This window comes from Poeciliopsis prolifica, unplaced genomic scaffold (assembly GCF_027474105.1).
Source record: "Poeciliopsis prolifica strain line A6 unplaced genomic scaffold, Auburn_PproV2 SCAFFOLD001, whole genome shotgun sequence".
Classification (NCBI taxonomy): Eukaryota; Metazoa; Chordata; class Actinopteri; order Cyprinodontiformes; family Poeciliidae; genus Poeciliopsis; species Poeciliopsis prolifica.
The window spans coordinates 18,908,485-18,921,549 of NW_026562376.1; the positions used below are offsets into that span (position 1 = coordinate 18,908,485).

The 13,065-nt window shown below is 37.9% G+C and overlaps 1 protein-coding gene across 1 annotated transcript; it reads left to right on the forward strand.

Annotated features, from left to right (window-relative positions):
- Positions 1-3,321: 3,321 nt before the first annotated feature.
- LOC129359446 (overexpressed in colon carcinoma 1 protein homolog) lies at positions 3,322-12,655 on the forward strand. The gene is made up of 6 exons (XM_055029081.1): positions 3,322-3,686; positions 8,169-8,193; positions 9,303-9,338; positions 10,224-10,303; positions 10,818-10,848; positions 11,483-12,655. The coding sequence occupies exons 1-5, from the start codon at positions 3,644-3,646 to the stop codon at positions 10,820-10,822; spliced, it is 189 nt and encodes a 62-aa protein (XP_054885056.1). The 5' UTR covers positions 3,322-3,643; the 3' UTR covers positions 10,823-10,848; positions 11,483-12,655.
- Positions 12,656-13,065: the final 410 nt, after the last annotated feature.

Here is a 13,065-nt window from a genome sequence, read left to right on the forward strand (position 1 = left end):
GATTCTTGTGAAGAACATTTAAAAATCATTTAAAAGATATTTAAATCACACACACACACACACACACACACACACACACACACACACACACACACTATATATATATATATATAATATATATATTATATATATATATATATATATATATATATATATATATATATTATTATATATATATATATAATATATATATATATTTGCAACCACAAACTTCAATATATTACATTGCTTTTAAGTAACCCAAGAAGTCCCATCTAAAGATACTGTAAACATGTGGAAATTCAAGTCAAATATTGCAACTGGTCTCAACAAAATAAAACAAAAAATCTAAACACAAAAACACTATTAAACAGAAATGAACTACTATATAAAATATTGAAACAGTAAAATATTTTACTGTTTAAGTCTCCATTAAAAGCCAATGAGTGAATATGTTTTATGACGATGGTCAAAAACATTGAGAGTTGGAGCCTGTATGATTTTTTGGTGACCCTCGAAGTCTTTAAAAGATAAAAGCCTTATTTTCCTAAAAAAAACATATTTGGTGTACAAGTTTAAAAAATACCTATGTTTTTTGTATTAAAATTTTAATAATCAACCCTTAGATATTTAATGTCTTATTTTCTAAAGAAAGAATATTTTGGCATACATACAAAACACTGTGTGACAGAAAGCTAACACTGTACACCACACCAAACACACAGAGTGAAAAAGTTGACCCTTCAGTGCACCTATCCACAATCCACTGATATTTTAATTATTTGATCTGATGCTCTGCAGTGGCTGAACCCAAAATAAACAGTCTTTCTTGTGTCTGTTTATTGGAAAACATCAAAGACCTACTCTTGGCTTTTGGCTATCAAGTAAGAAAAAGCCCATTAAAGCTTTTTGAAGGTCTGAATAACACTCTAACTGATCAAGGCGGCTCATTGTGCTGCATATGGATAGTCTAAACAAGCAGGTCAAAATGCTCCAGGGCAGAGCAGAAGACTTCCCTTGTTCTTCCCAATGGACTTGTATTGCTTTATTGTCCAAATTAGACAGTGCATTTCCACTTTCACTATATTAACTTGCTAAACTTGAAGGCATCACTAAGTCTGCTATTAATTATAGGTGCTCTTCTTCAGTACACCCAGCATAGGAGGGAGATCCAGCTGAACAAGAGAAAAAGAAAACATGGGGTGTCATTCTAGGAAAGAAAATTAATGCTGATACAGATTTCCTCCTTGGGGATCATAAAAATTGTTGAGATTAATCTCAAACTGATGCAAAACAAGTAACCACATGCTAGAAGCAGAGAGGTAGTCAAGGAATCTCAAAGAAAATCCCAATTCATATGGTTTTTTGTAAGAAAATTATTATAAATCTTTCAAGAAATTCATGTTCTGTGGTGAGAATATTTTGGGCACAACGAGGCTATAAATCTTTGACGCGGTGACACTTTTCCCCATAAATTGGTTAAACCAGTCCCACTGTGACGTCAGAACTGTACCTGTATGCCAATCCAGGACCATTTAGCTCCATAGATTCATAGAACGATCCGGTAAAGCACTGCTGTCCACATGATCTGTGGGATGGAGTTGGAGAACTACAGATGGAAGCATCACAAAATGTTTCTGTTTGTTCATTTTACACAAATCGACTTACAAATGAGAATGTAGAAACACAATTTTCATCATGAACCAGCTCAGAAGGAAGTCCTAGCCCTAGGACTGCTAGAGGCACAATAAGTGATGTCTGCTGACACCAAGAGTTCAAACTTAAGTCCACATCACCAAAGAAAATGTATTTGAAGTTCAAGAACAGAGTATACTGATCCAGATTTGCTGAGAAAGCTGCAAATTTATTGACTGACAGTGCAAGGATAAAAGAAAGCAAAATATAATCTGGAAACTTAGAAACCATTTTCTCTGTGTGTCTTTTTGTGTTCCTTAGTTGTGCTGACAGATTGTTATAATTAAATTTGTGCATCATTAAGATCCCTGCCAACTCATTTCCTTTTCATTTAGAAAAGTAAAGAATACTTTTGTTGTTTCTTTTGAAAGGGAAAGTCTAGCAACTGAGGGACAAGGCTAACTTGTTGTTCTTCACATGAAACATTAGAAAATGTGAACACATTTGACCACAATCAATTAAGAGTAATGCATTTACATCATCCTACAGCTTTCAACATATATTATTATATTGTCACATTAAACTGAACTATTTTCTGTTTTGTCAGTTACCAAAATTTGCAGTATTTGCTAAATGTCAAAACTAATGAGAGAGATAAATAGTTAGAAGTGTACACTGCGCTGGACTTTAACAGGGTCATTGTTTATTTGAAAGATCCATTTTTGCCCCAGTTCGACCTTTCCTCTGAATATCTCCAGATGTTGCTACAATATTTCTGCACAATGTTCCTTCCTCATGACGCCTTTCATATTGTGAACATCACCAGTGTTTTTCTGCAGCATCATGCTTCCACCCTCTGTACTTTACAGTCAGGCTTGGTCAGATAACAGTACAAACATTACTGTGTTTTCCACTGACTGCATTTTCAAACTGTAATCTGACTTTTACTGTAGCTAGTGGAGAACTGACTTCTTCTTTTCTGTGGATAGAAACACATGCCAGCAAAGGATTATTCTTTGCCTATTTCTCTAATTGTTAAGACAAATTTTGAGTGATTCAAAACTTAATAGTACTCCAATTCTCAATAAACTGGGACAGATTGTTGGTTAACTTGAATTTTGAGGGCTCCAGATATCAAAGATGCGCTCAAAAGTTTAATAAAATCTTAACAGTTTCATGAAATGTTGGGAAAAAAATCCTGAATGAGGTTGACATTATCAATTAATGTAAGGATCACCATAGAATGAAACAACAACAAACTATGTCTGTCCTGCAAGAGCTCCAAAAAGCATGACTGACTGGAACAAATCAAAATACCCTGAGAACAGCCGGGGGCCAAGACATGACCCTTGTGTGGCACTTGCGGTTTCCTATGCCGGGTGTTTGCCGTTCGCCTGTAGCTGGACTGTTTTTAGAAGAGTCGTCTTTTCGCTGCGAGCCTCACAAAGATCCTCTGTTTTCACCACACAACAAGCAAATTAGGAATTTCACCGTGAGCATTTCTCTCCCACAGGCGGCTGTATTGATGCCCTTTAGTACAGTGAATTTTTTACACCTTCATGTAAAACGGAAGCTCCCCATTGGTTAAAGTCACACTCCACCCTCCGCCTTCTTTACTCTGGTTTCCCGGGCAACCATGTCAGGGTGGAGAAAAAGAGCAAATCATGTGAGGGCAAAGCATCTTTCTCTCCATCTCTCCCCTTCTGTCTCTCTTCCTTTCTCTCTCTCTCTCTCTTGCTGTCATTCTCTCCGTCTCGGTGTGTGTACGTATAAAAGCGTCTCAGAGCTTTCACCTCAATCTGAGCTCTCTGTGGCTTTGCGGGGCAGGCGGGTGCAGGACTCAGGCACGCTACCAAAGGGCATCCCTCTGAGCCATTTCCTTGACCTTCCCTCTCTGCTTTCCCCGCCGCCACCCCCCACAGTTCCTTCTCCTCCCTCCGATGTGTCGTGGGTTTCCCCCCTCTCCTCCTCACCCTTCCTCTCACTGAACGTCTCCGCTCTGCCTAGACGGTGGCTGCATCGATGCAAAATGGGTTGTGGCAATTCCTCAGCCACCAGCACCTCAGGAGGGGGTGAGTGTTTCAGGAATCTCCGTGTGGATGTGTCAGTCAGGGGTGTGATGGCTGGTTGGTGGGTGAGAGTCTGTCACCGTCTGTGTGGGAAGGAGGAGAAGGCGTTTTGGGGGTACATGAAGTCTGTCGGGGTAATGCTCACGCTCAGGAGAGCATCTTTGTGGGTGCATGCTGGTTACTTGACTTCATTCATGAAAACATCTTCTGCCCTATCTAGTAATCTTTCTTTCTCCATGTTAATGAAAGGAAATTTGCAGAATCCTTCTTGCATTTTACAATAATGTTCAAATTTAAGAGTTAATACGCTAAAGATGCAGATGCTAAGTCCAGTTTGGCAAAATCCCTAATCTAAGACTCGACTGCATCTCTAAAAACCTCTTGACTTTCACACAGTTTCAACATCTGGCCATTTCTTTTTAGTTTCTCTGTTTTATCCATTGCTGTAAACAGTCTGTTTTGTCCAAGGCAAATTGACATTCACTCATCCTTGTCTCCCCACTTGGCAGATACCGAGTGTGTCCTGAACGCAGGCACCTCTGAAATACCAAATCAACTCCTGACTTTGATTCGTAAAAGCTGGACGACATGTGTGAACGGTGGATATTCTCTTATCAAATTGTTTTTTTAACCCTCACCCATCTTATCTCCTCCTAGCACATCTCACTCACTTGGCGCAAACTGTTTTAAATTACACCTGAGAAAATCTCAAGGGTCGCATCCGCACACGCGCACACACGCTTGTACACACACACACCAGCAATATTGTCTAGGTAATAATTAGTTTGAAGTATCTGCAGAGTTACCTCACCAGCACCACTGTCCATTAAAGCAGCGTAATGGGTGTGTTTGTGCTTCTGCAAACGTGCGTGTGCTTGCAGGTACCTAATCAGTGCTCGCCAGGCATGTTGACGTAGCAGCCTGGTCCAAATGTGATCCACGCTCAGGTTCCACGGCCTGTAAACAACACCTAAGTGCCTCCCTGCGGGCTGGACCCCGATTGTCCGTGACAGGCGGACGTCTTCAGTCGGCCTCATCCATTTTTTATTGACTTAGTCTCAGAGGTCAGCGATCAGAAGAGTGTCAAGGACGTGTGTCATCCTGTCACTCTGACAAATTGGGAATAGCAGTGGCTCTCATTTGTCCACGCCAGCTGACACCAGGCCTGTGTCATAGGACAAAATTAAAGCAACTAGCCGGATATTTCTGTCAGACCAATCAAACTCACTTTAGATATTGGCTTTATTGTTCTAGAAGATTGTTGCATAATCAAGAAAAAAAAAAAAAAAACACCCATACAAAACTTTACTTTTGGTTTGGTTTTGGGCAGTACTAAGTCACTTCGTAAACAATCAAAGCTCTTTTGGCTACATTTTCTTGCTGTTTGTGTCAGTGAAGGCTAATGATAAAATTCCTCCTTCAGTTTTGTTCTCTGCACAGCTGCAGCAATATGTCTGAGCTTCACTTAAAAACCCTCCATGCATTTCACAAAATAATAAAACTGAGGCAGTTTGTGAGGAAGACCAGGGAAGGGTTATGAGAAAACATTCAAGAGCATCTCAGGGATTACAATACCAACAACAACAACAACAAAAAAACATTATTTCTGTAACTTATTTCAAAAAGTGAAGCTCATTCATTTCAAACTATTTTCATTCAGTCAAGAATTTCACAAAAGACAAGACAACTTAAAATGTCAGTTTTGGAAAAAAAAAAAAAAAGCATTTATTTTTATGTAGTTAATAATTGCATGTGGAAAGTTGTTTACACTAGTAAACTCTAATAACAAGTGGAAAAATATTCCTGGGAATGACAGCATATGGTCCTCATAATTGGTGATCAGCTTTTGATTCATTTCCACAAGTATTTTTGCAATTGTTGAGACTATTGGCCTACTTGGCATCTCCCTAATCTTCAACCCAGATTATTCAGTCTGAAGAAACAAGCTTGTGATGTCATCACCCTAAATACTCAGCTGGCAGAATTAGAAAAACTTTTTGACATTTAATTTTTTATTTTATTTTTTTTAATTTGTAAAATTCTGCTGTGGAAAGCCACGCTTCATGACCTACCCTTTGTTTTGTTTTTTTTATTCTCAGCGTATATTTATCTTCTTAAAAACTTAAAATCAGCACATTAACTTAAAATATGATGTGCAACCTGTCAATATCCCCATTGTTTTGCCAGTAAAAATCCAAATCCTAACCACTGCTGAGGTCATTGAAGAAGCTGTGAGAGTCAAGTTGGACAAGGTCATCATGAATTCAAGCCTGGCCCTTATTGAGTTCATTCAAATGGCCGCACTATATGTCACATTGTTCAAGCCAAGCCTTGTGCACGCAGATGCGCAGCCTCGGATATGAATGAGCTTTTGTAGAGGGCACTGAAAAGGCCTCTTTGTCGCCTTAGAGACACAGATCTCTACACGGATAGAGATATTTTCCATATTTTTCTGCTTCGTTTTCTATGATTTCATGTTAGTTTGATGCTTCCAGGATTAGTTTCGCACAAGTACAGATAAAACTTGACTGAAGGACAACCCTGTGCATATCTTTCGCCACTGTTGTTGGTTGGAACTATGCGTACAGTAGGATTTATCCTCCAGCTTAACTTCATCACTGTAGAGCCTGTGCTTCAGGAATGAAGACATGCTAATTGGCTCATGTAGGAGCTAAACAGCCTTGAGTTTTCCACTGGTGACATTGGAACTGAAGCTTCTTGTGCTGCTCTCCATACTGTAGGTTCTTTGACAGTGGAGCTGAAACCCAAAAGCAATTTTAAGCTTCTTAAGCAACATCAAGACTCTAAGCTGAATTGAGTAAAAGTTTCAACGGCTTAAAATGCCAAAGACAAAAAAAAAAAAAGAAGAATGATCACACTGTTCAATTCAATATTTGCTTATTAGCAACAAAATCATGAAAAGCCACTTAATAAGACAAATATGTCCAGTTCATATCAATCATATAGTTGAATTTGGATCCAATTGGATTCAATTCAGTTGAAATGCAGTACTTATGCAATACTGTCATAATAGGTTAATTATTTAATTGGTGATATTATGAAGACACCTCTAGCAGCTCATCATTAGCAGTTCTCTGTGCTGACCAGAGGACTAGAAGGAGACACACACATGGTAAAAATGAAGCACAGAAAAACTGAGTCAGGAGTTCTTTCCAGGGAAAAGAGGGAAAAAAGAGACAAGATGTGGTTTATAGTTGCAATATCAGTAGCACTCTCCAGGAAAGAAATGCAGTTGAAGTAAGTGGCACTGTGACAAAATAATTTCTATAGAAGAAAAGCAAACAAAATGAGCAAACATATTTAATGTAAGCAATTTTTTTAAGTTGCTCTCCGCTGTAAAGAGATGCCAAAAGCACTGAAATACAAGCACTTTTAAAAGGAAGACAAAGTAAGTACAAATGACAGCATTATCTTCTTCACTCGGTCCATTCAGAAGGAAGAGACAGGTAAAACTAAAATACCACCAGAACATGTTTTCCATGCAGAAGAAAAGAAGAGAGCGCACATATTTAATGTTTGCAAGATTTCTTTCAAATACACTGACTGGGAGAGTCACACACAACATAAAATGTGAGTGTGTGCATGTTTTGTTTGTTCGTTTGCTGAGTCCCACCTCAGCTGAAGGACTGAGGTGGGACTACTTTCTATGGAAGGAAAACACAGAGAATCCAAATCCTGTTCTTAAAAGAAACAATATATCTGTATATGGCTCCAACCAAAACAGTTCTTTAGTCTGTGTTTTGTCCTGAATGTCATTAGAACGTAATATACTTGTTTCTGTAAAAAATAGAATAAGAACAGCCGTTCTGAGCAGAGTTGCTGTGGCTCTTTGTGTCTGCTGAAATGCTGAGCAAAACTTAGTTGCAAAACCACTCATTAACTTCAGTTTTAATAACTGTAGCCTTAAGACGCACCGTCACATTATCTAATCAAAGTCCTAATTCATGTGAAATCTGTCGCTTGATTTCGACAGGTTTCACATGAAGCTGTCTTAATGATTGAGGTCTTGATGGCTTTTGCTCAGCGACGGCGCATCGTCACGATGCTTGATGTAACTTTTAGAAGATGGCGTATAGTGTGGCAGTAAAGACTGGGGATGGTCAGTGAAGATGCTCAACTGAGACATTTAATGATTTTTATTGATCATTTCTTTGTTCATGAGAATGACAAGGATTTCTACAGATAACTAAAATCTAGACATCTCCTAGAATAAAAAGTCTTGTCCAGCTCTGTGTGGTTTTTGTCTGCATTTCAATGAAACTTCACAACCCAGAGGTTTTAACAACAGAATAAAAAGGCTTACATTCACCCTTAATAAAATTAGTCTACTGCCAGCATCCTATTCTTGTCTGTCCTTGAGTCAGTGATTCCAAACACAGAAATTAGAAGTTGGTATTAAAACATTCTTCCTTCATTAGATATGATGGTTGGATTAAATCTTGTTCTTTTGTTTTCTGTTCTCAGGGCCAGCAGAAGCCTCCAAAGATTTGTAAGTATACATCAGCCATTTTTAAGAATTAGAGAAATTCATGAAGCTCTGCAAGACATAAGTCAAAGCTAAAATCAAGTTTCTGGTAAAATAGTCAGACATAGTTCATAGTTAAGATAGTTGCCTTCAAGTCTTTAACATTTTATCAAATTACAAATGTCAACTTTTAGTGTTTCACTGGACACTAAAAGTTGATACACAATACATCAACACCAAGAAGTGTAATAATTGTGAAATAGAATGTAAATTATGCATGGTTTTCAAAAAGAAGGTTTCTGTTGAAAGAAAGGAGTAACTAGTTGCATTCAAAATCTGATGTAAAATACAGGTGCATTTCAATAAATTACAATATTATTGAAAAGTTTATTTCAGTAACTCATTTTACAAAGTGAAGCACATTTTATAGGCTACTTGCAAACTGCAAACCTCCATTTCTATTAATTAAGATTATTTTAGTAGTACTTAATTAAATAATTTAATTTTGTGTCAGGGGGCCCAAGAGTCCTGGTGGCGCTCCTGTGTAGACCACACTCATTTTGTCACATACATACAAACTCTTTCTCTATCTATCTACTACAATGCCCATCAAAAGACTTTCCTGACTCATTTCTCCTTACCTTGATTTCATCATTTACCAATCAAGCAGAGTAAGCATGCTAGGTCAAGTCTGTAGGGACCCACAAAGTGTTCGAATCCCAGCGGTCCACCTTAGTGCCTACTTAGTTCCTTCCAAGATGAAACAAACAAACGAACAAACAAAACATGCACACACTCGCATTTTATGTTCAAAAGAAAAGAATCTGCAGACAGATCATCCTCCACGCTGAGTATTTTTGTTGTTTTGTGAACTCTGCGACAACAACATGCTGCAAGCAGCTGATTGTTCAATAAGCTCAGCTGAAACGATAATTGCCAATTCCATGTGCCGCATCATCAGCTGCTGTCACCGGGGAATGAGCCACACTCCCTGCAGCTCACCGTAAATGTTCCGCAGCGCAGCTGAAACAAAACATACCCTGGAGGCCAGCGGCTGCTTCTTCTCAGAGCTTCAGATGTTTCTGTGTGAGGCTCTGAACGCTGACCTGACCTGTGATTCTTCTCTCAATCAGGACAGAAGATCCCTCGGCAGACGATGAGAAAAGAAGGTATTCTCTTGACCCTTCTGAGGTTTTCGGTTGCCATGTGGCTTTTTGTCAAACAATCAGTACTTTGCAAGAACAGTAACCAGCAACATCTGCTAGTAAGGTAGAAAAAAAAAACAGTCTTGCTATCCCTTGAACCTCCTTTTATTTTGTCTCATTTCAACCTGTTAGCTTTGACCAGCGTCTTTGTTTTTGCCAATTAAAAGCTTCTAAACAGCATGATGCTGCCACCACCATGTTTCACAATGGGTGTGTGGTGTGTTCAGCGTTCCAAATAATGTCAACAACATATAGGCAAAAAAGTTGAATGAAAGTTTTGCATGTGAACAGAGCATATCCTTCCACATGGTTGCCATGTCTGCAAACAGGACTTCTTCTGACTCTGTTTATAGATTCAAGGATTTTGAACTCAATTTGTTTCACATAACCTCATTTAAATGAACATAGTAGAGATTTAATTACTGCTCTCTTTGCTACATTTTTCATTTTAAGTGGACAATCTTTTCTTGGTAGGTTTGCCACCATGTTATACTTTTTCTACCTCCAGATGACGGATTGAACAGAGCTCTGTAAAACGTTTAAAGCTCGGAAAATTGTTTTGTAACCCAACTCTGCTTTGAAAGGCTCAATGACATCTTCTCTGACTATAAAATAAACTGAAGACAAAAGTGTGCAATATTCTCAAGTTTGTTGAAATGGTTTTGGTTCTAAAACAAAATCTGAAAAAAGTCAGTATTTTGCAAGAGACTGAAATTTCTTTAGAGTTGAAACCCGAAGAAAATAAATTCTACGAACATATTATTATTAGCCAAATTAATTTTATTGTTTCTACTCAAAATCTAACTGACAAATTATGTTGCACTAACATAATTTCTCCTGTCCTCTCAGGAACTACGGCGGTGTGTATGTGGGTCTGCCTGCGGACCTGACCACAGTAGCTGCTAGTCAGTCTAAATCCACACGGAAAGGTGAACATCTGCTGTTCTAATTTTAAAACAACTTTGACATTGAATTGTATTTTTGAGGCACATCTGAACATGGATGGTTGATAAGCTCCATCATATGAGCAACAGCAACATGCAAAGCAGCCACTCACCTCATTGTCCGGGTCCAAAACTGGATCCGTTCAAAGAAAAATATGTCAACCTTGAAAATGTTCCTGCTATGCATAAGCTCTGTTTGCAAAGTGGACAGCGAAACTGATTCAATTCAAGAAGCATTGATGTACTGCTAAATCATAATGCAGAATTTAATGAGGGTATTTTTCTTCTTTATTTTACATTTTTTTATGCCATTTTACTTGTCCTTGCTGAAGTTTAGTAAAACCGAGCGTATTTTGAGACGTATCATTTCCTATTTTAACTGATCTCTATCAGTTTTGACAGAGATACAGAAAGATCAAAGATGGTAAGAGATTCAAAATATCAAACAACGTCCCTACAAATAACTTGTTGCTGTGTATTTTTCTTCTTCCTCTTACAGACTAGCAGCTACAGAATGGAGTTCAAAACAGGTACCTGAAAAACAATAATGCAGCTTTTTTATTTCTTTTTCTTTTTTTTTCAAAATGACCCAGAACCAAAAGGACTTGTTGATTAACCAATCAGATATCACTGTGTTTAATGAGCCACAGTGACAACTGAAACAATAATGCTAGAACAATTATCTGTCATGTTCTAGCATTAAGTATTTAATCACAGATTTAAATATTTAGTTATTTATTCAATTAATTATCTACCAGGTATTGTATTTAATGTAATCATGAGAGTTTAATCATGTGCAGAAATAGTTCTTTAATCATGTGCCGTGTCAGTTCTTGGTAAGACTGACTTGGCAGAACACTTGTTATGAACACGAAGGAGTCTTTATGAATGTCTACTGTTGTCATGAAGTGTCATTCGGAAAATTATGACACTTAATGAGTCGAATTAAAAGTGCCATCTTTGCATTAAAAGAGTCATTATTTACCGAATGAGACGTCAGGACAACAGTCAGACATTCATAAAGACTCCATGTTTTTAACAGTGTCATGCACACCCTTCAAATAAAGTGTTACCAAATTATTTCAGTGGATTGTGTTCATTTTTGCTCTTAAAAAAAAAAAAACCTCAAAGACTGTTGACCTTTATATTGTTTGGTCTCAACAGGACCCTGCAGCCGAGTCACCCAGAGACGGTCACGTTACAAGCACAGAGCATCTCGCCGCTCTGATTCTGGTAGAAAATGGACTAAATAAGGACTTTCAGAGTCACACTGAGCAAAAGACAGGACCTAGCAGAAGGTGGAGTGATGTTTGGATGTGTACGGCATCAGTCACCGCCCTTTATCCTTGAGAGCAAAAGACGAAAGAGGAATGCCAGATAGGCGACGCACGCTATGAGGAGCAGCTGAAGGTGGCATCAATGGACACCCCCCCTCTCAGGAAATGGAGGATACAGCCAACTTCACAACTGAATGTGTGGAAATCACGCAATCTCCCCAAACTCCCTTGGCAATAATATTTTATGCTAATTATATCACTATAGTGCATAAATGCTTAATTGCAAAGTAGACTGAACGTGTCACTGGTGATGAAAATTTAATTTTTTGCAGTCAAAGACCTGCTGTTGCATCAGGAAAGTGACATATTCTCAATAATTGCTCTCAGAGCAGAAATGAAGCTCGTTTTACACAATGTTCTGGGTGTGGCCACCTGATCCAATCGAGGCAACAATTTTATGTATCCGTCGTGCTTATTCTCCCTTCAGCACTATTTTTTTTTGCTCAAAATAGCTCAGAATATGGTACCTTAAAAGCCACAAATGGGAGATTTTCTTAAAGTTTTCATAAGCTTAACTGTCAACTTCTTTTCTCACATCACAGCATAAATATAGATTTGCAAAAACAGCATATTCTTGGAAGAGATTGAAAGGAAGCAGCTCAAAAACATAGAAATCGTTCTTCAATCCTCCCCACATGCTATATAACTGAACTCGATGTTTAGCCAGTGTGTAATCTTTGAAAGAAAGTGTTTTGAATTGTGCAGTTTTCCGTCGACAACCACCACAAGAAAAGATGAAAATGAAGTTTTTATTGAAGCTTATATTGTGATATTTACTGTGCCTTGCGGAGAATTTCTCACCCCTTAAACTTCACATTTTGTCACGTTGCCACAAACACCAGTAGATTTTGTTGAGATTTTCTGTGATTATCCAACACAAAATGGTGCACTGTTACAAAAAAATAAAGTAATGCATGGTTTAGATCTTTTTATAGGTCAAAACTGGAAAATTCTGTTGATCCATCACATAAAATCTAATAAACATCAAATTTTGTGGTTACATCATGAGAAATGTTCAAGAGACAGGCATACTTTATCAAAGCTTTTTAAACTCTTTGTACCCTTTATATTTGCAAATTGACTACTGAATCAAATCTTGTTTCATTCTGTTAAGCAGCATGTCGAAAATGTGCAAAGATGATTGATCAGTACTGGGGATTAAAAAAAAAAAAGAAAAAATCTGGAAATGGTCTCAAGAATCTAAAAAAAATAATAAAAAATCTATTTTGACTTGCTAACAGCACAAATGAGTAAAGTTTTTCAATGAGGAAAGTTGGAAATCCATCTAGTTTGGACTGTCTGTACGGGTTCTTTGTATCCCGCTCTTTGCTTAATGGGATTTTCTCCAACACGTCAGCAAACCCTGAACAAGGATATTAAAACCTGAATGAATTTTGAATGCTTCTCTGT

Coding starts and splice junctions, on each gene's coding strand:
- LOC129359446 (XM_055029081.1), top strand. CDS start 3,644: ATGGGTTGTGGCAATTCCTCAGCCACCAGCACCTCAGGAGGGG. Junction 3,687..8,168: donor CACCAGCACCTCAGGAGGGG/GTGAGTGTTTCA, acceptor TTCTGTTCTCAG/GGCCAGCAGAAGCCTCCAAA. Junction 9,339..10,223: donor GCAGACGATGAGAAAAGAAG/GTATTCTCTTGA, acceptor CTGTCCTCTCAG/GAACTACGGCGGTGTGTATG.